Source organism: Thunnus thynnus, chromosome 9 (genome assembly GCF_963924715.1).
Source record: "Thunnus thynnus chromosome 9, fThuThy2.1, whole genome shotgun sequence".
In the NCBI taxonomy this organism is placed as follows: domain Eukaryota; kingdom Metazoa; phylum Chordata; class Actinopteri; order Scombriformes; family Scombridae; genus Thunnus; species Thunnus thynnus.
The window spans coordinates 34,753,674-34,775,620 of NC_089525.1; the positions used below are offsets into that span (position 1 = coordinate 34,753,674).

General features: G+C 40.0%; 2 protein-coding genes across 11 annotated transcripts in view; both read left to right on the forward strand.

Moving 5' to 3' along the window:
- LOC137188661 (NLR family CARD domain-containing protein 3-like) overlaps window positions 1-21,947 on the forward strand; it is a 100,474-nt gene that overhangs the window by 32,587 nt on the left and 45,940 nt on the right. For 5 of the 10 annotated variants that reach the window (XM_067598259.1, XM_067598257.1, XM_067598254.1 and 2 more), the window contains 2 exons: window positions 20,948-21,121; window positions 21,524-21,697. The exons of 1 other annotated variant lie outside the window; for it this stretch is intronic. In XM_067598259.1, coding sequence (XP_067454360.1) covers window positions 20,948-21,121; window positions 21,524-21,697 — 348 coding nt within the window. Of the gene's footprint in view, window positions 1-10,840; window positions 11,241-12,442; window positions 12,513-13,127; window positions 13,176-13,448; window positions 13,545-13,641; window positions 13,780-14,238; window positions 14,359-17,265; window positions 17,345-17,504; window positions 17,731-17,886; window positions 19,685-20,947; window positions 21,122-21,523; window positions 21,698-21,947 lie in introns of those variants that run through there. 4 more of the 10 variants (XM_067598261.1, XM_067598262.1, XM_067598263.1 and 1 more) reach the window with 4 other exon arrangements.
- LOC137188665 (arf-GAP with Rho-GAP domain, ANK repeat and PH domain-containing protein 3-like) lies at window positions 471-7,061 on the forward strand. The gene is made up of 4 exons (XM_067598274.1): window positions 471-2,271; window positions 2,686-2,833; window positions 3,189-3,271; window positions 4,097-7,061. Coding segments are annotated over exons 1-4 (240 nt in total). The 5' UTR covers window positions 471-2,269; the 3' UTR covers window positions 4,104-7,061.

Genomic DNA, 21,947 nt, shown 5'->3' on the forward strand with positions numbered 1-21,947 from the left:
GAAGGTGACATGTGTGAAGAAGGATCAGTCATATCCTGATCATCCAGACAGATTTGATCACTGGTATCAGCTGCTGTGTAGAAATGATCTGACTGGTCGCTGTTACTGGGAGGTCGAGTGGGGAGGAGATGTTTATATATCAGTGACTTACAGACAAATCAGAAGGAAAGGAAACAGTAGAGCCTGTTTGTTTGGATATAATGATCAGTCCTGGAGACTGACCTGCTCCGATGATGATGGTTACTATGTCCGTCACAATAAGAGAAAAACAATCATCTCCTCCTCCTTCTCCTCTTCCTCTGTCTCTAACAGAGTAGGAGTGTATGTAGACTGTCCTGCTGGCACTCTGTCCTTCTACAGAGTCTCCTCTGACACACTGATCCACCTCCACACCTTCATCACCACATTCACTCAGCCTCTATGTGCTGGGTTTGGGGTTTATCCTGGTTCCTCAGTGTCTCTGTGTGGTCTGTAGGAGGAAGAGTCTCCTCCTGTTAGAGAAACTTTCTCACTGCTGACCAGATAGTTCAGTCTGTACAGGATCACACACAGCTGATGGTATTTAGTACCAACATGATCTCTCACTGCTTGTAAATGTAAACATGGTTTCCACATGATTGACAGTTTGTTTGTAAAATGAATCAAATGATAAACTGAGTCCAGTTGTTGTTGTTTTCTATTAGAAAGGCTTGAACTGTAATGGGATAATGGGAATGGGATCTTCACAATGTTTAGTTGTAGTTCTTCTAGTAGTTTCATAGTAACTGTGTTACCTGATTCCTTCACTTATTTAGAGATCACATGACAAATGATGGTCAGAACAACAGGCCTCCTATTGGCTGGTTAAATGAACACCTCTAATGGTGAAGGCTGAGGCTCAGCAGCTGGAGTGTGGCTGCTTTTATGCTGCGTTCATATCATATTGGAATTATGCTAATTGTGAGATTCTGACTTGTAAATAGAATTCAGGTCAACATTCAAGTGGTAATTATGAAGTGGAAAAGCTGAAAGCTCTGATATTTACTGGATATGGTGGATTATTGTCAATAACAGTATTTTTGAGCCTCATTCCACCAACTTTGTAATCATGCAGCCATCTTGATTTGTTGTGTGACATGAACGCTGGCGAGTTGTAAACATGGGAATCTTTCCCGCCTCTACCATCCATCCCATATGATGTGAACACAGCATTAGAGATGAGAAGTCCAGGAGCTGTTGTGTGTTTCTGACATACAGGAAGTATTTAGTTTTTCTCTGGAGTGTTTATTTAGTTCCTGTGTAGAGAATAAAGTTCATGATGATCAGTAGCTGATGTTAGTTTTCTCCATTTATTTTTGTGTGTGTGCATGTTAATTCATATCTAATTTCATATAGTAGATTGAAGGTATTTGACAGTTTCAGGACTGTTTAAAGTGTCAGTTTAATGTGTTTAGCTCACATTCAGTCTGACAGCTGTTGTTCATTGACTGTTTCTAAATAAGTTGTGCATCATCAGCACTCAGCTGTCATGTGTGATTAAAGCCAGCAGGTGTCACTGTTTATTCCTTTGGTTAATTCATCTGGATTTGTTGAAAATCGTTTGTATTGAAAGGAGGTTTTATGTTTTTGGTTTCAGTTTCTGTGAAAATATTCATTTAAATATTCACTATAAATTGATTCCAGTTTGGTATTATTATTATCATCATAGCCGTTATTGTTATTTTGTATTATTTTGTATAATTGCAAGTCACTTTTGTATTTCCTCTATTTTTTCTATAGATAAACACAAATCCTCATCATCAGCTTTATGATCCAAGATGTTAATAAAGTCTATCTGCAAATACTTTTTACTATCTACTATGTTTCTATTTAATTCTATTAATTTACTATTTAAATATCTTATAAATGGATTTTGTATTTCTCCACCATGATTAATTCCTGGCAGTGTGGAGGACATTTAGAAACATTTAGTCCTTCATGTTTAATAAAATGTATAAAATATAGTATATAATTGGATAATTACATGAATAAAATCTAAATAATGATACATTTTATTTATGTTGTTGTATTCTGGGTATTTCTAAAATCCTGGCTACAGCCCTGAATATATACACCAAAATAATGTATTATTATGAGTCCTGGAGAGTCCAGGAGAGTCCTGGTGAGTCCTGGAGAGTCCTGGTGAGTCCTGGAGAGTCCTGGAGAGTCCTGGAGAGTCCTGGAGAGTCCTGAAGAGTCCTGGTGAGTCCTGGAGAGTCCTGGTGTTCCTGTCAGACTGAGGACAGCAGTGATGTGGGTCTGATCTTTTGCTCCTTGTTATTTAGCAGCTCTTTCATATGTTTCGCCTCATTCTGTCCTCTGTCTTCTTGCAGCTCAACAGTGTCGTTCCTTGCTGTGTTTTCTCTCGTCACTTTGGTTTCTTCATCATTCGTCATTAGTTGAAACAGGCTGTTTTCTTCTTCTCCTGCTATTTCACGCATTTCAGCAGATTAATAACACTTGACATGAATATTGTTCAGTTTGAGATCAATATAAGTTACTATTATCATGCATTTGAGCAATTTTTTTTTGCTTTAAGATTATTTTTCACTTTCAATTGATTTTTTTTAATGGTTTGATTCTTGGGAGATTGTGTTCAATTATTATGACACAAATTTAATCCCATATACTTGTTGTACTTCAGTGATGTGACGTCCTCTCTCTCAGGGTGCAGAAGTGTGCCAGTCTGAACCAGATGTGCACTAAGAACCTGTCGCTGCTGTTCGCTCCCAGTCTGTTCCAGACTGACGGGAAAGGAGAAGACGAGGTGAAGATCGTGGAGGATCTGATAGACAACTACCTGTACGTCTTCGATGTGAGTAAAACTCAGACCGGACAGATTCAGATTTCCTTTGTTTGTGTTTTATGAATCTCAGTCATTGTGAAACTGAGATCAGGTGCACAAGCCTCATTTTCACTCCCACAGTCAGATATAAATGGATGCAGACATGAAGCAGCTGTTAGCAGATCAATACTTCTACCTGCTCACCGCCTGTTAGACTGTTCAGTGAAAACAAGAAGTGCAGTTTTACTGGTTTCACATCAGAGAGGTTCTCCAACAGCCAGAGCAGCCCGATAATACACAAAACTAAACAATACAAACAAAACAAAACAGCATTGTGTAGTATTTCTGATGGTGGAAGTTATTGATATTCTGTGTTGTTGTGCAGAGCATCAAACCAGAGAAGGAGTGGGCTCTGAAGTCCATGAAGATCTACATCGGCATCCGCAGGAAGCTGAAAGCTCCAACAAGGTAACATGAAGCTCAAACTCTGAAAAACACTCTGAGCAGACGGTGAAAACAATCAATCATATATTGATTAACTTTACACAGTAGGAATATTGTGGAGCTGTAGAGACAGTGATGAAGCTTTAGGATGATTTAAACATGTCATCTGTTTTCTGGTCTGTAGGGAACAGAACAGCATATGTTTGCTTTCACTAGTTGAACGTATATGAAAGCTATTTCCTGCATTTATATACATTCATATCAATCTAGCAAATAACAAATTATGATGATGCTTTCCATAACAAGTGTCATCTAACTAAATTCTATATATTTCTATATAGATATACTATATACAGTATATATGAAATACTATTTAAATTGTTGTAACTCTTGTTTTTTTAACAAGAATTACAACAATTGAAGTGGAGGGTCAACTGAAGTTGAACACAGCTTTGGACGTGGCGGACTCGGTCTGGTTCTCCCGCCGGTTAATAACGAACAAATTGGTCTTTGAAAACGTAAACGATGTCGGTGTTTATTTGCATGTAGAGCGGGGAAGTGAGATCCGATCACAAGTGGTCACTCAGGACGCAGGTGTAAACAGGGCCATACAGGATGTCAGTTGAGTACGCGTCCTTCAATGAGGCCCAGGATGCATTGCGTTTACTGCTAAATGAAGGCGGCCCAGACCACCTCCGAATGTGGTCTGACTGATCGGATCTCAATGTGTCTTGGGTGCGTTCACACCTGTACTTAGAGCTGTCCACTTGTGATCGGATCACCTGAGATGTTAATGCCAGATGTAAAGCAGCCTAACTGAATGCTAACTTTCTCTCTCTGTCTGTTCAGCCCATGAAGGTGCAGCAGGACTCGTTCGAGGAGCATTCAGAGTCTCCCGACCTTCCTGAGCCGCTCTACGAGGAGGTCGGCGACTTCGGTCTGCAGGTCCTCAAATCTCTGGAGACCAGCTTCCTGTCCGGCAGCGCAGCAGAGACTCAGGAAGTCCTGGACCGCCTCCCGCTCAGACTGGTTCCGGTGGAAACGGCCCGTCAGGACCACTTCGCTGTCCCCGACCCGGTCCGGAGCGTCGGCGGCTCTGTGGACACTCTGGAGCTGAGCGGTGGTGTCGGAGGTGACGGAGAACCGGACTCAGACGCTCCGCAGCAGCCTGCAGCCGGCAGGAGGCAGCAGCTGCAGGGAGTCTGCACGCCGTCGCAGGAGCTGCTGCTGCAGGAGCTGTCGTCTGCTTTCACCAAGAAGACTGAAGAAGAGGAGGAAGAGGAGGAGGAGGAAGAGAGGCCATATGATGTCTGAGAGACATGTTTTTTATCACTGCAGAGCAAAATCTATCACAGTTTGTACAGAGTCTGGCGGGGTCAGGGGGACAGTTTGAGAAATGTTTTCCTTAAAGGCGACATGATGCTTTTCCTTATTTTCAGTCATATATATAAAGTCACAGTGACGGATGTTGATTTAAAACATGGCCGACGTGTTAAAGAACGAGGTAAACGTATGTAGCAGTAATCGCTGTGAGCAGGAAGCAGCAGCTCTGCTCTCAACGCTTTCCAACAGGATTTCTTTATATGGTCGTCTGCTCCACGCTGAGCCATGACTCCATCACACAGCAGCAAAGTTAAATAAGTAGTTTACCTATTGGAGGTGTGCTGGTCGTCTGCAGCTCTTCATCAAACATCATCATCACTATGGCTGTTTCTGCTTCTACTCTTCCTCCCTGTTTTATTTCTGACTGATCCGCTCGACTAACAGCTCCAAATATCTCCAGGTGTTGTTGTTTTGACCGGTGTTCAGCGCCGCTAATGAAGCTCCGCTAATTCAGTGAAGAACACGTTTCATTTCCTGTAAAGTCTTCACAATAAAAGCCTCCTGTTATTTAGTCATTTAAAAGCTTTTATATGACGCAGTAAAGCAGGAAATGTTGGGTTTGCATCAGCAGTTACTTTACACAACTCTGATACGTAAAGCTGACCAATCAGAACAGAGTGGGCTCATCGGGAGGCGGGGCTTAAAGAGACAGGAGCTGCCTGTTAGAGACAGAGGCTGAACTGAGGGGCTGCATAAAGGGCCAGTAGAAGATAAATAAGGAGTTTTTAACTGTGAATCATGCAAAGCTGCTCTAGTGGAGTCCCACAATGACTCTGTGTCAGTTTGTGGTCGTCTGATTTTTGCTGATATATTTATTAATAATGAACGCGCCACTAAAGCACAATTAAAACTGGAACAATTCAGACCTGAAGGCAAAAACCTGCATCATTACTGCGTCTTAACACGCCGTCCTGCAGATTCCCAATTCTATTTCTATCCAGTTATATTATACTTACATGGAGAATATTCCTAAATAAATGTTTTTTATTACATTACTAAAAATATATGAAACTGAAGTCGCCTCCTCTCCTCTTTCTTTCTTTTTTGTCTCCATGAAAAGTTGCAGAAACCTGACGTCATCTGCAGCGTCCTGCAAAAAACAAAACAGTCATTTCATCAACACTGAATTCATCAAAATCTGACTTTTTGACTTTTGTTTAACTGGATAAAAATGTCCATAAAAACTGGATACGGACGTGATCTCAGCTGAGTGATTAATGCAGTAACACTACCTTTAAATCACATTTAAATGTACTAAATTTCAGATTAATTTATCATATAGACTCCAATGTCAATATTGATACCTCAAATGTAGATATATAGACTGAAAAACAGAGATACAGTATGTTTAATCAGAACAAACTATGAAATATAAATAATTAGTCTTTTCTTAAACAAACTGGAGCAAAAGCTGCTGCTGTGTTTCCTGTTTAATATTTTAGTTGTTGTGTTTGGTCTGTTTTGGGGTCAAATAATCAGCCTGAAAACGACTAAATGAAGGAATTACAACTTCACACTGTTTGCCTGAAAACTCTGAAGTTTATCCTCAAAGGACAAAGTCGTATTCAGGAGGTCAAACGTCTAAATTTAGTGAATAAATCTTGAGATTGAGCCGCTGAATGAATCATTTTAGGGAACAGTTTTCCTCCTGACTCCTGCTGTATGAGACTCTGCAGGTTTTTGAAGGATAGAAATGAGGATTCAGGAGTTTTCTGGTTGTCAGAAACATTTGATAAAAACATGAAATGAATGAAACCGTCAACCCTGCCGGTGCCTTGCTCTGTCCATGAGCTGCAGCAGGGCGGGAGAGCTGAACGGTGTCGGAGCTGATGGATAATGTTGGACAGTAGAAAGTAAATAAAAGAAAACTGAGAGATGGAAAGTTTCAGTGAAGAGAGGACGGTGCAGCACTGAGCGGACGCTGTGATTGGCTGAGAGGTCACACCTGAGGACTTTCACATGTTTGACAAAGAGACATCGCTGTTGAAGCTGATTGGAGGAACAGACGGACGGATTGTGGATTCAACAGAGACTGAAACTGCTGAAAACTGATTCTTTGTGCCAACATGTAAAATATCTTTTTATTCTTTTAACGCCAAAAAACTTCTGAACAGTTTTCAGTCTCATCAACCAGATGATGCACATATTGTATCATAAAATGGCAAAGTATGTTTATTTCTAATATACTAATTGCAAGAACAGAATGTTATCATGATTAGAATATAGAACTTACTGTATACAGTCAGTATTTAGTTTCAGACTCTGCAGTGTTTCCTGTGAGGCTTCCTGTAAATCTGCTTCTCTGCAGACTTTACTTGGAGTTTTAACCCACAATGTAAATGTGTTGTGATGTGAATGAGGTGAGAACAGTTCAATTCTCAACACAGAACACATGCACAGATCGGTGTTGCACTTATAAAACTTTTAGAACCTGAGATATCGTCTTTTTTGATTCCAAACACTCTTCTTCCTCATTAAACCTGGTTCCTACATTACCCCTGTACAGACTGTGATGTGTTATACTAGTAGCATGGAAGCAAATCATCGCTATAATCATTTGAATTATATCAGCAACTGAATACTAAATATTGACATTTAAATACCACTAAATATTTGAGTTTGAAAACATTAAACATAAATCATCATGTTTCACTTTGTCAAATTCTCAATAGTCACTTTCAAACTTTATTTTCAGTATATATTTATTTTAAATCAATTCAGATCTAAAAATTCAAATCAAGTCACGTTAAAAAACATCAATCACATGATCAGGTCGGGAAAGCAAACGTCTGCTGTACATGAAGGTCATATAATAAATCTATTTTAAGGTCTGAGGAGCAAAAAAAATCTGAATTTAAGAAAATAAAAAACACTCAAAATAAAGTTTTTGAAAGTGACCATTGAGTGAAATTCAAACTATATAAATTCAGAAAGATTGTTTTCAAAGTCAAATATTTCGGTGCAGTAACTTCAGTGGTATTTAAATTTCAACATTTATTATTCAGTTGATGATATAATTAAAATGATTATGGTAATAATTTGCTTCCATAAAGCAGCAGCTGATGTATCCTGCAGCTGCTGCCTCAGCAGAGATGAAGAACTCCACACCTCAGATCCTTTTACTTCTCAAACTTATAGTCTTCAACCCCAACCCACGCGGTGACATCATCAGTGACGTCATCAAAAGGCTTTCTACTGGAAACACGCTGAGGTGGAAAGTTCTGCTCTTCTGTTTTATCAGTATAAAGTAAAAAACCTGCAGTTACAATAATAAAATATTTATAGTAGAGATCATAAAATCATGAAATAACATAAAAGTCTTTTAGAAAATTAAACATGAAACGTTTTCACTCGTATGAACAGATGTTACAAGAGATTTATCACCTGGAATAAAACAAAGTTTCTACTGGTTGTAATAAACTGAAATCACATTTGTGTTTCTGATGTTCGTCAGTTATTCGTCTCTGATGAGACGAGGCTGATTTAGTGGAATATAACAGCTGCAGTACAGCTGTGCATCACTGCAGCAAGGTGAGACGTTCAACCACCAGAGGGCAGCAAAGACCAGAGTTTCAGGGGTTGATAAGTTATTCTTTAACGTGAAACATGTTTCTCTTCTGATGACGTGATTTGATTCAACAGAACATCAAACACTTGAGTTCATTAAAGTCTCCTCCACTCAAACATGTTGTTCTTCTTCTTGACTGTCATGTTGTTCTTCTTCTCTGTTTCTCTGAGCTCACCTTAAATCTCAGTTTAACACCTGCAGGACTGATGACATCACAACCAGTTTGGAGCCAGTCGTGGTCCAGTATGCGACTTACACAAGTGTGATGTGGAAACTTGAAGCCTCCAGAGCACAAACACCGAGAATGGACTTTACAGTGAAGCAGTTCAACTCTGCAAACTAAACATATTTAAATATTTACACATTCTGGATGTTTAATGAAGGATGAGATGTCATTTGAAGAATTTTTAACTAATAAATTAATCTTTTTTCATGGAAAACCGACATCAGACACACATTATTATTCCAAGCAGAGTATTTTTATATTCTTAAAACATGTGCGGAGGATCTTTAAAGTTCAGACAGTCTGTGACGACACAACTGACGTCAGTTAAAGTCCGTTTTGATTTTTTACATCGACTGTAAAACTTTTTTTGGGTTTTTGTCAGAGTGACTCAAAAACGATGAGTTCTGATGGTGTTTATTGATCAGATTGATCGATTGGATTCATGTTCTACAGACACACTGTGAGATACATAATCAAAGTCTAAAAATACATCAAAGGAACTTTACAACATATCTGATATACTGTGTAAACTTTGTAAATGTGCATCACATAAGATAGATGATGTGGTTCAGTCAAACTGCTGATGTGAGAGTGGAAGAACAAACTGGTTTTAATGGTTTTAATGGTGACACGCTGTAAAGAGACAGTTTGATTTCTGATGGTGAATTAAAAGACTTTGTTGTCATTGTGTTGTAAATATAAATATGTTTAATAAGTGATTCTCTTCACAGCAACACTGTCTCTGTATTTGAACACTGGTGGAGTTTATTGATCCACAGAGAGCTGCTGAGGCTCAGTGACACCACTGGATCTGATTATTTCAAACATCTTCATTTCTTTTTAAAGCCTAAATGTTCCTGTTTTCATGTTTTAAAGTGTGAGTAAAGCAAACAGCTCCTCCTCTGACAGGATGTGATGCTGTGAGTGAACAGCAGGTGGCAGCAGACGCTCATGTTTCTGTTCCTCCAACACTTGAGTTTCACACAGTTTATATGTTCAGAGGTGGAAGAAATAAAACGCATCCTTTACTTTAGTAAAAGTAGTAAAACTACCATCAAATACTCCTTTACAAGTAAAAGTCCTGCATTCAACAACATATTGAAGCTCTGAGAAATAAAATGTAGTGAATCATGAAACAGTTGAGTGTTTCTCTCTGACATGTGGAGGAAAAGTAGAAGGTGTGTCCACCAGTCCTCCCATAACACAGTCTAACTGGTCCCAGTATGAATCTAACAGTGGACAGACTGGTTTGATGATGGTGTGTGTATATTCAGTATCTATATGTTGTACATTACTCTATAAAGCTGTTTCTCTCCTGATTGTTCTGGAAACTTTCATGTACATGAAGGATGATATTAAAATATATTTTGCTTTCATAATCTGCTTTTCTCTTGTTTGTCTCTTCGTGAGTCAAATCAGTTTTATTTATATCACCCAATATCACAAATTAGCCTCAGGAGGCTTTACAGTCTGTACAGCAACACAACATCCTGTCCTTAGACCCTCGAATAAGGAAAAACTCCCTAAAAACATTTAATGGGGAAAAACTGGAAGAAACTTCAGGAAGAGCAACAGGATGGACAGACATACATTAGATGTTGTGTGAACAGAACAGAACCAGAAATACAAATTACAGAATACAGAATGGAACAGGATAACAAAATTATATTGGATTTATAATATATATGAAGAATGTGATATATGAAGAGGATGAAGAGCAGCTTCCAGGTGCCACCAGAGCAGAATAGGACCTGAACCACGCGACCGTCATCACCATGGAGACCTGGCAGGAAGACAGACTACACATGCGCACAGAGGAGACTCACATCACACCATCACATACACGAGAGAAGAGACAAGAAAAGACATTATTCACACAGGAGAGAGAAGGATAAAAACATCATTCAGAGAGAGAGACACGCGGTGAGGCTGAACTCCTGCAGGATGGAGAACCAGATCCAAAACCTCAAGAAATGGCAGCGACAGCAGGGAAGCAGAGCAGGTCCAGGATGGGTTCTGGTCCAGCAAGAGATGGTTTAGAGACGTGGTGAGAGGACAGGAGGAGAGAAGAGAGAGGAGCACAGCTTGGATGTTCATGTGTTTGTGGAACAAACAGAAGCTTAGAGAGATGCAATGATTATCAGGACAGTTACAATAATCAATAATCTGATCAGCAGGATGACACTTAGTAAATTCACTGAGACAGAAACCGACCTGCCGCACAGTACAAGCTCATGAAGGACTCAATTAAAGGCAACTAATTGAAGGTTAAGGCACAAAGATGAGTTTTAAGTTTAGTGAGGACCAACCTGACTTTCACACATTTTCTTCTTCTGTCCTCATTTCTTCTTCGTGCTGTTTGAAGGTTCAGACACTTTCTGAATAAAATTGACGTTTGTTCACTTTCACAGAAAAAGTAATTTTCATAAACTGTAAATGAGTTAAAATGTTTTAAAATAAGGAAATAACAGCAAACTACTCAGAACTCACATGATGGAACATTTAAAAACATCAGCACTAAATTATCTATAACTGTTGATATTTAATGATGTAAAAACTTAAAAAAACAGCTTTTGATCTGTTGGTGAAACTGACATCCTGCAGTTTGTGTTTGTACCACCAGAGACGCCACATGCTCTCTCTCTCTCTCTCTCTCTCTCTCTCTCTCTCTCTCTCTCTCTCTCTCTCCCTCTCTCTCTCTCTCTCTCTCTCTCTCTCTCTCTCTCTCTCTCTGGTATTTCCTTTTGTTTTTCCTTTGGGAGTTTACTTCCTCTTTATGTTCTCGTCATGTTGCAGCTTCTTTTCTCCGTCTAAAGGTATTTATTGTAACTTTATTGTGTTTGTATTGTGACAGTTTTCACTGTTTGACTCTTGAATGACTCTTTGTTCATCTTGTTAGTTTAGTTCCAGTAGAAACAGCAGAAATCTGTAGTTCAGAACTCTACTAACAGTCAACACAAATCAACACGGTGGAAGTTTTCCTCCATTTTAGTGTCACTGTTCAAAGTGTCCAATAACAGCTGACAGTACTGAGTCAGTGTTCACAGATCAATAACTTCCAACATTTGTCTTCTTTGTGGAGAAAAACAACAACCTGCTCTGTCTGTATTAGTGACAGCTTCAAGTTCAAATAACTTTATTTGTTGTTTACAAGAAGAAGAAACACAGAGAACACATGTGGGTCACATGCTGAGTAAAAATAGAGTTACAGTCCATAAAAGGTACAAACATAGAAGTAAAAACAGGTAAAAATATCTTAATCTACAACATACAGTGTGTGTGTGGCAGTGGTGGAGGAAGGGGTTAAATCTGTCCGGAGCTTTCAGACTCTGTGTGACGCTGATAGATGTGTGATGTAGCTCCTCTCCTCTGACTTTAATGAACAGCTGTGGCTGTCACACAGCAGCAGCATCCATACCTGTGTCTCCAGACTGGGAGACCGCGGTAACTTCATCAACTATTTAAATCTTCTGATGTGGCGTTGAGATCTTACGATAGAATTATTAACTTAAAGGCTTTTCTGTACAGAAAACAGGTGACCTGTTACACACAGATTCCAAGTTTATACAGTGAAATCATTGAGAGCAAAGCGGCCGTGCTCAGGATGAGTCCAGCACCATCAAAGCCCCCCCCCACCTTTACAGTCTCAGGTTGATGTTCTCACCAACGACTCTCTAAACTGTCCTCTGACTGCAACCAGCGAAAGGCTCATCTGAGTCTCCTTCAGTTATTACAGTTCACTCACAGCAAGAAGCTCAGCGAGGCTCTGCACACTGTTCTGCCCTGAGTTTGGCTAGAAGACTAAATCTATGTGATGAGGATTTATACAGTCTGTCAATGTTTGACTTTAGCTGTTCCAGGTTCTTTATTTCAAAGGTCAGCGCTGTGCTGGGATCATATGTCTTTAAAGTCACTTCTGGTTAAAGATGAATTCAGAGTTAAGACTGTTTGTGAAGCAACTGACATTTGAAATCTTCCTGCTGCGAGTTACATGTTTGTTCTTCCTACGTTTGGTTTCCTGGTTGAAGCTGCTGATTAATTTCACCTTCACTCATCAGCTTGATGAAAATGATTTTCAGCATCTAAAGGTAACATAAGCAACAGGTTTCATCATGTTTGTGTCAGCGGGGGTTAAAATGATGTGACACCAGTAGAGATGGTGCTAGTAGTGATTTATTATGTTGCTTTGTTGAATACTGGTGGAAGATTTGAAACCTCGTTAATCCTCTTTGACTCTAATTAGCTTTGCTAACAAGATGCTGTTTAGACAACAGAAACAGAGTGGTATGATCTATCTCTGCAGCTCATGAACATGTTGAGGACAGTTTTTATTTTCAAGGATTGAAGATAATTAAGTTCAAAAACTGTGTGTTACTGTCTTTGGTTCATTGAGTCAGACAGTTTGTACTCTCTTATTCTGCCTGTTTTAATCTTTACTGTAGATGATGATGGTAATGTGCAACATCAATGTTCAATACTCCATAAATTTAACCATTAATCATAGAAATGTCTGTCCTTCAATCCTTACAATCTGTAAAAGTCTAAATTCAAAGTAAATAAATGAAGTATCATTCAGTACAATCTTTAATTAAAACAGCAAGAAGTACAAATGACTCCATAGAAAACCAGAGTCCTCAGACTGATGATGAAGGACTGATGAAGGAGAATCAGCAGCAGTTTCTCTCTCTGTGTTTCCTCTGCAGGTGAAGCTACAAAGACTCTGTGACTGGATGTGGATCTGAATTCACCTGGTGAGTATTTTTATTTCTTCTGCCACACAGCTGACTCCACCAGCAGCTCATCTCCATTAAATGTGTTCTATAGTGGTAAATGAAAAGCCAACAGAGAACTGAAAGCTTCTGAAAGTAAAACATGAAACATTAAACCTCAGTGGAAATGAAGAATAATGTCTTACTTTGCTGCCCTGTGGTGGTTGAATCAAGAATGACGCCGTTGTAACTGCAGTGCTGGTGTGATGTGCAGCTTGTTGTAATGAATGAGCTTGTTGTTGTGTTTGTGTGAAGGTGTTTCTCTGCTATGGATCAGTGTGAGGACAGAGAGGAGGGAGTCCCTCCCTCTAAAAGGCGAAGGGAACATGACAGTCAGACCAAAGCTCAGAGGTGAGATGAGGATCTCTAACTGTCCATCACTGTTCTCCACTCACATCACTCCACCATCATTATTCACACTCAAAGCTCTGTGTGTGTTGTGTTGAAGAACAAAGAAGCAGCACAGACCAGACTCTGCTGGACCTGGACCTGGACCTGGACCTGGACCCAGCTGTGTGTCCATGAAGAGTGACCGCTCCATGATTGAACCAATATTCTTTAAAGAGCAACATTCTTCAAAGAAAGAGTAAGTCCACATCAGATTAGTTTATACTGTGAGTAACGTTACTAAATATTTGATTAATGCATTTTTAGACATGAACAAAACTTAGAATTTAACATATTAAATATTCGGTGTGATTCCATCAGTGATTGTCAGTCAGAGTGGTCAGATCAGAGTCAGAGAGATGATGTCCTCATGTTTCTGTTCTCCTTGAAAGATGATGAAGAACAGAGCAGGATCAGTGCTAATGTGACAGATGATGACTTTCTTTAAATATCAGACAGATGAAAAGAGATCAGAAATCATTCAGTGTGAAGAGCTTCAGAAGACAAAGTTTGAAGCTCTTCACACTGTTGATAAAGCTCTTCATGCTGCTGTGTTGATCCTTTCCTCGCTGATGGCTGCTAGTTTATCCAACAGCTACTGTGGCTGAATACTTAACAGTGAATTTCTCTCTGTGGTGGTTGTCTCTCTGTCTAACAGGATCCATCAGAGACCAGTTTCACCGGAACCTGGATCTGAATCCAGCTGTGAGTCCATGAAGAGTGACTGCTCCATGTTTGAACCAATATTCTTTAAAGAGCAACATTCTCCAAAGAAAGAGTAAGTCCACATCAGATTAGTTTATAATGTCAGTAACGTTACTAAATATTTTAAAGAACAATTTCCAACAACAAAGTCTTATTGGAAGAGAAACTCCATTTATACTTCTTTAATAAAACTTTATTTAAATTTCAGTGGACTGTTGTCCAACCTGTTAAAGGACATAAATGTTTTGATGGAAAACTGAAACAAGCTGAAGCTGTATGTTACTCAGCTGTGATTGGCTGTGGGATTTCAATAGATCAACGTCAGCTGCTGAGCAGACAGAGTTCAGTTAATGTGAAACATCCAGCAGACTGACCAAACTGTTATCTGGTTGATTCAGACTTTAAGTATAAACTCTACATACTCTTTAATGTCCACAGTGAGGATTTACAGACAACTAATGTCAGCCTTCTCACATGTTGGCTGATTGAACTCGATCAGGTCCAGTTGAAGTTCACTCAGTGTATTTTACAACAGCAGAATTCATGACAAATGTCTTAACAAACTCAGTTCTGTTTCAGTCGGCATCATGTTTGAAGTCAGTGTGGCAGCAGAGTCTTGTGTTGTAATAAATATGTTTTATAGTTTAGTCATTACTATGATTAATGCACTTTTAGACATGAACACAACTTAGAATTTAACATATTAAATATGGTGTGATTCCATCAAAGTCAGAGTGTGTCAGATCAGAGAGATGATGTCCTCACAATGTTTCTGTTCTCCTAGAAGGATGATGAAGAACAGAGCGGGATCGGTGCTAATGTGACAGGATGACTTTCTTTAAATATCAGACAGATGAAAAGAGATCAAAGTTTATCCAATCTTTGGACATGATTTACGGTGAAGGGACGGTGTTCAACGACCAGACTCATGTTGGAAACAGGATTCCTGACAGAAGCCTGAAATGATTCCGGCTCCTTTGACAGAAGTGCGAGTGCTTAGTGCAGAAGGTCCACAATAACTTCCACCATAAAGGAGGCCCAGTGTGGGCACATTACTCCAAAAGAATCAGACCACTTGTAGTAATAAACAAGTGTCAAGCAAAAAGGTTGTTGTGGAGAGTCACAGTTATAATAACCATTAATAACCATAATTATTCATCACATGACTAGGACAAACACACACAAAGACACTGACGTGCTGCCATCTTGGATGATGATTTGCACCAGCAGCTGTTTATCTTGATGAACCAACTCCAAATTTCACAAAAAGGCAGTGGATGGAAATGTGCGTTTGTTCAGATTCTATTTTGCCAATAATCTTGAAATTTGGTAAAAATTTGCACTAAATTTGAATGGAAACCTAGTTACATACAGCTTGACTGGGTAAGGTGCCAAAGAGTTTAAGGTCCATATTGCAGTGTGGAAGAAGCTGTTTTTCAGTTTAGTTTGTCCTGGTTGGCAGTGAGTTATAGCACCTCCTGGAAGGTAAAAGCTGGAACAGAAGGTGATCTGAATGAGTGCAGTCTGAGATGAGTTTATAAGCTCTGTTTACAGAAATTCAATGTTTGAAGGTGGGTGCCAATGATTTTAGATAACTTGAATTTCCTGCGCTGATGTAGAAAGAAAAGTCTTTGCTGGGCTTTTTTGAAGATGTGGTCTGAACTGAGGTCTCATTGGATTGTATGGTAGATGTGAGTGCCAAGAAATGTGAATGATGCAGTGATGGATATGGAGTTGCCATTAGTGAGTATTATGGGGTGTCTTAGAGTGTGGTTTGTGCCTAAAGTCAATGATAAATGTGTGAGTTTTGAAGGGGTTAAGCTACAGATTATTGTCTGTGCACCAGTTTAACCTGAGTCCTATAATGGTTGTGTCATGTGCATACTTATAGGTGTTAACAGAGCTGTGGTGGGTTGTGAGTTGGTTAGTAGAAGAGCCAAAGACAGAGCATGCAGCCCTGAGTGAGTCCAGTGCTGAGGTAACATCTGGTTGTTATGAATGGTGATGTGAATGCTTAATTTAGAAAAAAAATTGGTGAAATGAGTCACTCTCTTCTCTTGCTCTCCCTCTTTCTCTCTCAACCCAGCTGGTCAAGGCAGATGGCTGCCCACCTAGAGTCCAGTTCTGCTTGAGGATTCTTCCCATTAAGGGGGAGTTTTTCCTTGCTGCTGTCATCAAGTGTTGCTCATGGGGGAATGTTTGGTCCCTGTAAATTAAAAAGCACAGCCTATATCTACTCTATGTGAAAATTGCCCTGAGATAACTTTTGTTATGATTTGATGGAATATAAATAAAATTGAATTGAATTTCCAACTTTAGTGCAGATTCTCTGTGTTTCTATCAGGAGGAAGCTGGAAACCCCAGATTTTCCTGAACCTGAACACAGCTGTGTGTCCATGCAGAGTTACTGGTCTATGGAACCTCCTTTATTCTTCAAAGATGGACGCCACTCTGCTGATCAGAGATAAGAATTTCAGATTGTTAATGAAAAGCGAATGATGTGTTTCTATCAGAGTCTCAGTTGTGAGATCTCCAGTTGTTAAACCATAACTGACTCAGAAATGCTCTTTTTCAGCAGCACTCTGCTTCATACTCACACAGTCAAACACAATCATACTGGGTGCTGCCTAGTACAACCAGACTGATACAAGCAGACACTGATCAGCTGGAGGTTGTAGCTGCCTTGCTCCAGGTCACTTCAGCAGTGTACAGTGAGGGAGGGAGAGCTGTGTGGAGGGTTGTTCAGAGCTGTTGGGACTAAACCAAACTGACTGATGAAGCAACACACTGAGCTGAAAGCTACAAACAGACTGAGCTGTTGATTCTCAGTGGGATCAGCAGGACTACTAAAGCTTTATCACTACAGGGAGTCATCTGATTCTCTGTTCACATCCAAATATCACTTGATGGACCTTTAGCTTGTGTTTGTCTCTGAGTGGACAGACATAATGTGAGCTCATTCTTCATGTTTCGTCCACAGACTGGACCAGGAGAGCTCAGAGGTTCCCAGTGGTCAGTCTGCCCAGCAGCATCAAACATACCTGGACTCCATATTTATGGTCTGTACATGTACAACAACTACTTTACCTCTATGCTGTTCACAATCATGTACATGCTGAACTTTGTAGACCAGTGGATTGTCAGTCTGTCCAACATGGATCTGATGTTTGCTTCATGATTTTAGTTTGATTGTGTCATTCATATAGTATTCTGTTCCAGCTGCTGGAGGAGAACATCGTCACTTTTGTGAAGAATGAGCTGAAGAAGATGCAGAAGGTTCTGTGTTCAGATTACCCAGAATGCTTAGAGAGTCAGAGGGAGGATGAGGAGGTGTTGGACGGTGAGGAGGAAAAGCAGAGGAGGAGCAGAGAGGCATTTCTGAAGATCACACTGCACTTCCTGAGGGGAATGAAGCAGGAGGAGCTGGCTGACTGTCTGCAGAGCAGTAAGAGGATTTCTATAAAGATTTAACATGCTGGACAAATTAGACATTTACTGATGTCTCAAGAGATTGAGAAAAATATGTTTGATGTTTAATTAAATGTTTAAATATTTAATTTATACTTCATATATTGATCCTGTTTTGTGTGTATTCATTCAGGAACTCATGCTGGCAGGTGTCAACGTAAACTCAAGTCTAACCTGAAGAAGAAATTCCAGTGTGTGTTTGAGGGGATTGCTAAAGCAGGAAACCCAACCCTTCTGAATCAGATCTACACAGAGCTCTACATCACAGAGGGAGGGACTGCAGAGGTCAATGATGAACATGAGGTCAGACAGATTGAAACAGCATCCAGGAAAACAGACAGACCAGAAACAACCATCAGACAAGAAGACATCTTTAAAGCCTCACCTGGAAGAGATGAACCAATCAGAACGCTGATGACAAAGGGAGTGGCTGGCATTGGGAAAACAGTCTTAACACAGAAGTTCACTCTGGACTGGGCTGAAGACAAAGCCAACCAGGACATACACTTCACATTTCCATTCACTTTCAGAGAGCTGAATATACTGAAAGAGAAAAAGTACAGCTTGGTAGAACTTGTTCATCACTTCTTTACTGAAACCAAAGAAGCAGGAATCTGCATGTTTGAGGAGTTCCAGGTTGTGTTCATCTTTGACGGTCTGCATGAGTGTCGACTTCCTCTGGACTTCTACAACAATGAGATCCTGACTGATGTTAAAGAGTCCACCTCAGTGGATGTGCTGCTGACAAACCTCATCAGGGGGAAACTGCTTCCCTCTGCTCGCCTCTGGATAACCACACGACCTGCAGCAGCCAATCAGATCCCTCCTGAGTGTGTTGACACGGTGACAGAGGTCAGAGGGTTCACTGACCCACAGAAGGAGGAGTACTTCAGGAAAAGATTCAGCGACAAGAAGCAGGCCAGCACGATCATCTCCCACATCAAGACATCACAAAGCCTCCACATCATGTGCCACATCCCAGTCTTCTGCTGGATCGCTGCTACAGTTCTGGAGGATGTGTTGAAAAGCAGAGAGGGAGGAGAGCTGCCCAAGACCCTGACTGAGATGTACATCCACTTCCTGGTGGTTCAGTCAAAACTGAAGAAGGTCAAGTATGATGGAGGAGCTGAGACAGATCCACACTGGAGTCCAGAGAGCAGGAAGATGATTGAGTCTCTGGGAAAACTGGCTTTTGAGCAGCTGCAAAAAGGCAACCTGATCTTCTATGAATCAGACCTGACAGAGTGTGGCATTGATATCAGAGCAGCCTCAGTGTGCTCAGGAGTGTTCACACAGATCTTTAAAGAGGAGAGAGGGCTGTACCAGGACAAGGTGTTCTGCTTCATCCATCTGAGCATTCAGGAGTTTCTGGCTGCTCTTCATGTCCATCTGACATTCATCAAGTCTGGAGTCAATCTGCTGGCAGAAGAACAAACAACATCCTGGTGGTCTGAAGTGTTCAGAGGCAAATCAACACACTTCTACCAGAGTGCTGTGGACAAGGCCTTGCAGAGTCCAAATGGACACTTGGACTTGTTCCTCCGCTTCCTCCTTGGTCTTTCAATGCAGAACAATCAGACTGTCTTACAAGGCCTGCTAAAACAGACAGGAAGTAGCTCACACACCAATCAGGAAACAGTCAGGTACATCAAGAGGAAGATCAGTGAGGATCTGTCTGCAGAGAAAAGCATCAATCTTTTCCACTGTCTGAATGAACTAAACGATCGTTCTCTAGTGGAGGAGATCCAACAGTACCTCAGATCCGGAAGTCTCTCCACTGATAAACTGTCTCCTGCTCAGTGGTCAGCTCTGGTCTTCATCTTGCTGTCATCAGAAAAAGATCTGGATGTGTTTGACCTAAAGAAATACTCTGCGTCAGAAGAGGCTCTTCTCAGGCTGCTGCCAGTGGTCAAAGCCTCCAACAAAGCTCTGTAAGTACACAGACAGTTATTTATTGATTGATTTATTGAAAAGATATTCAAAGAGATTTTTTCAATAGGGGAGAAAAATAAATGTTTCATTAAATATTTTTTCCAATTGTATTCTTCAGACTAAGTGGCTGTAACCTGTCAGAGAGAAGCTGTGCAGCTCTGCCCTCAGTTCTGAGCTCCCAGTCCTGTAGTCTGAGAGAGCTTGACTTGAGTAACAACAACTTTCAGGATTCAGGAGTGAAGCTACTGTCTGCCGCACTGGAGAGTCCACAGTGTACTCTGGAAACTCTCAGATCAGGATTTAACAATCTGTTCAACTGATCACCATTTAAACTGTAATTTATATGAGCAGATAAACACCTGGGCATTTTCTCTACTCAAATTATTTTCAGACCAGTTGTGTGTTTAGAGCCTGTGAATAACTTTCTATTAACATTAGTTATTAGTTTTGTTCTGTCTCTGCTGTTGGAACCTGAAATACTAAAGAGGAATTTTAAGATTCAAAAACTGAATGAAGAACTATGTAATTGGCCCAAAGTACACATACAGTTATTCAGTGAACAGTTTTTAGCAATAGTTTTAGTTTCTTGTAATTTCAGATCAGTATCTGTGCTGGGATGATTTTTACTCACAATGGTGATATGACAGTTCACCCTAGCTGTTTTGTGGTTAACCACCATTTAATTCTTCTTTTGTTTCAAACAACCTTAAAACACTGAATGATTACTGAAACGGTGTGAAATAGAGACAGTGAGTGTGAGTGAAGGAGTCAGAAATATTTCCTTACTGTTAGTGTTTACTTTTATTTCCACAAAGTTCAGTAATTATATGCCACATTAGTTGGGATTCATGTTCTGTATTTCACTGTGAGCATCTGAGATAGAATCATTTACCTGTGTGACGTGTTGGAGGTTTGATGTTTATACAAACTGTAGTCAGACTCTGTCATCTGCAGCTCTTCATCTAATCATCTCACCGTGGCTGCTTCTTCTTTTACTATTCTTTTATTTAGACCCATTTTTAGCTGTGAAGAGTTGGCAGTCGCTAACATCATGTTGAATAAGGTTACAGGAAGGTGAAACTGCCTCATAATCAAAGCTTTACAGTGGTTGGCCATTTGAATTGAGAAGCAGTGTATGGAGTGATTACGTTTGACTCTAAAGATCACAGAAACACATTGGTGATGACAGAAATAAAAACAACACCTTCCAGTCCTGCATTGATATCAGACCATGTGACATGTGTTGTTTTGTGTGTCTACAGACTGTCAGGATGTCTTATCACAGAGGAAGGCTGTGCTTCTGTGGCTTCAGCTCTGAGCTCCAACCTCTCCCATCTGAGAGAGCTTGACATGAGTAATAACAACTTTCAGGATTCAGGAGTGAAGCTACTATCTGCTGGATTGGCGAGTCCACAGTGTACACTGGAAACTCTCAGGTCAGATCATGTTTGTCTCAACTGATAACTATAAATACCATACAGTCTATGCAACGTCTCTCATGTCATATTTCTGAATCTCCTCTTCATCAAGATTTTAAATATTACTGTGTAGAAAATCTGACATATGTTTCTCTACTTCAGCTTCATGTACTGTCCAACACAAACATAACATCTTTGATTAACATGAAGAAGCTTGTCATGTTTTGATACCATGTGATTTATGTTACTGAATTACTTTTTATTCCGATTAATTGATTATTAACTGTCACATCTCTGGCTGGTTTAAAACAGATCACCAAAGATCATAGCCAGTTCTTGGAAGAGATTACATATCATCAAAGTTTAGACCTATTTCAACACAAATGTTATTTGTCTTCTTGTTTATTATTGTCTCTTCAGACTGACTGACTGTAACCTCTCAGAGAGAAGCTGTGCAGCTCTGTCCTCAGTTCTCAGCTCCCAGTCCTGTAGTCTGAGAGAGCTTGACATGAGTAACAACAACTTTCAGGATTCAGGAGTGAAGCTACTGTCTGCTGGACTGGAGAGTCCACACTGTACTCTGGAAACTCTCAGGTCAGGATTCATCAATCTGTTCAACTGATCACCATTTAAACTGTAATTTATATGAGGAAATAAACACTTGGACTTTTCTCTATTCAAGTTATTTTCAGACCAGTTATGTTTTTATAGTTTGTGAATAACTTTCTACTTATATATTTTTATTATTTTTTTTCTGTCTTTGCTGTTGGAACCTGAAATACCAGAGTTTTAAGATCCAAAAACTGAATGAAGAACTGTGTAACTGACCTAAAATAAAACACAT

Excerpts from the sequence above, each read along its gene's own strand:
- LOC137188665 (XM_067598274.1), top strand. Across the intron at positions 2,834-3,188 it reads ACTACCTGTACGTCTTCGAT|AGCATCAAACCAGAGAAGGA; the intron begins GTGAGTAAAACT and ends GTTGTTGTGCAG.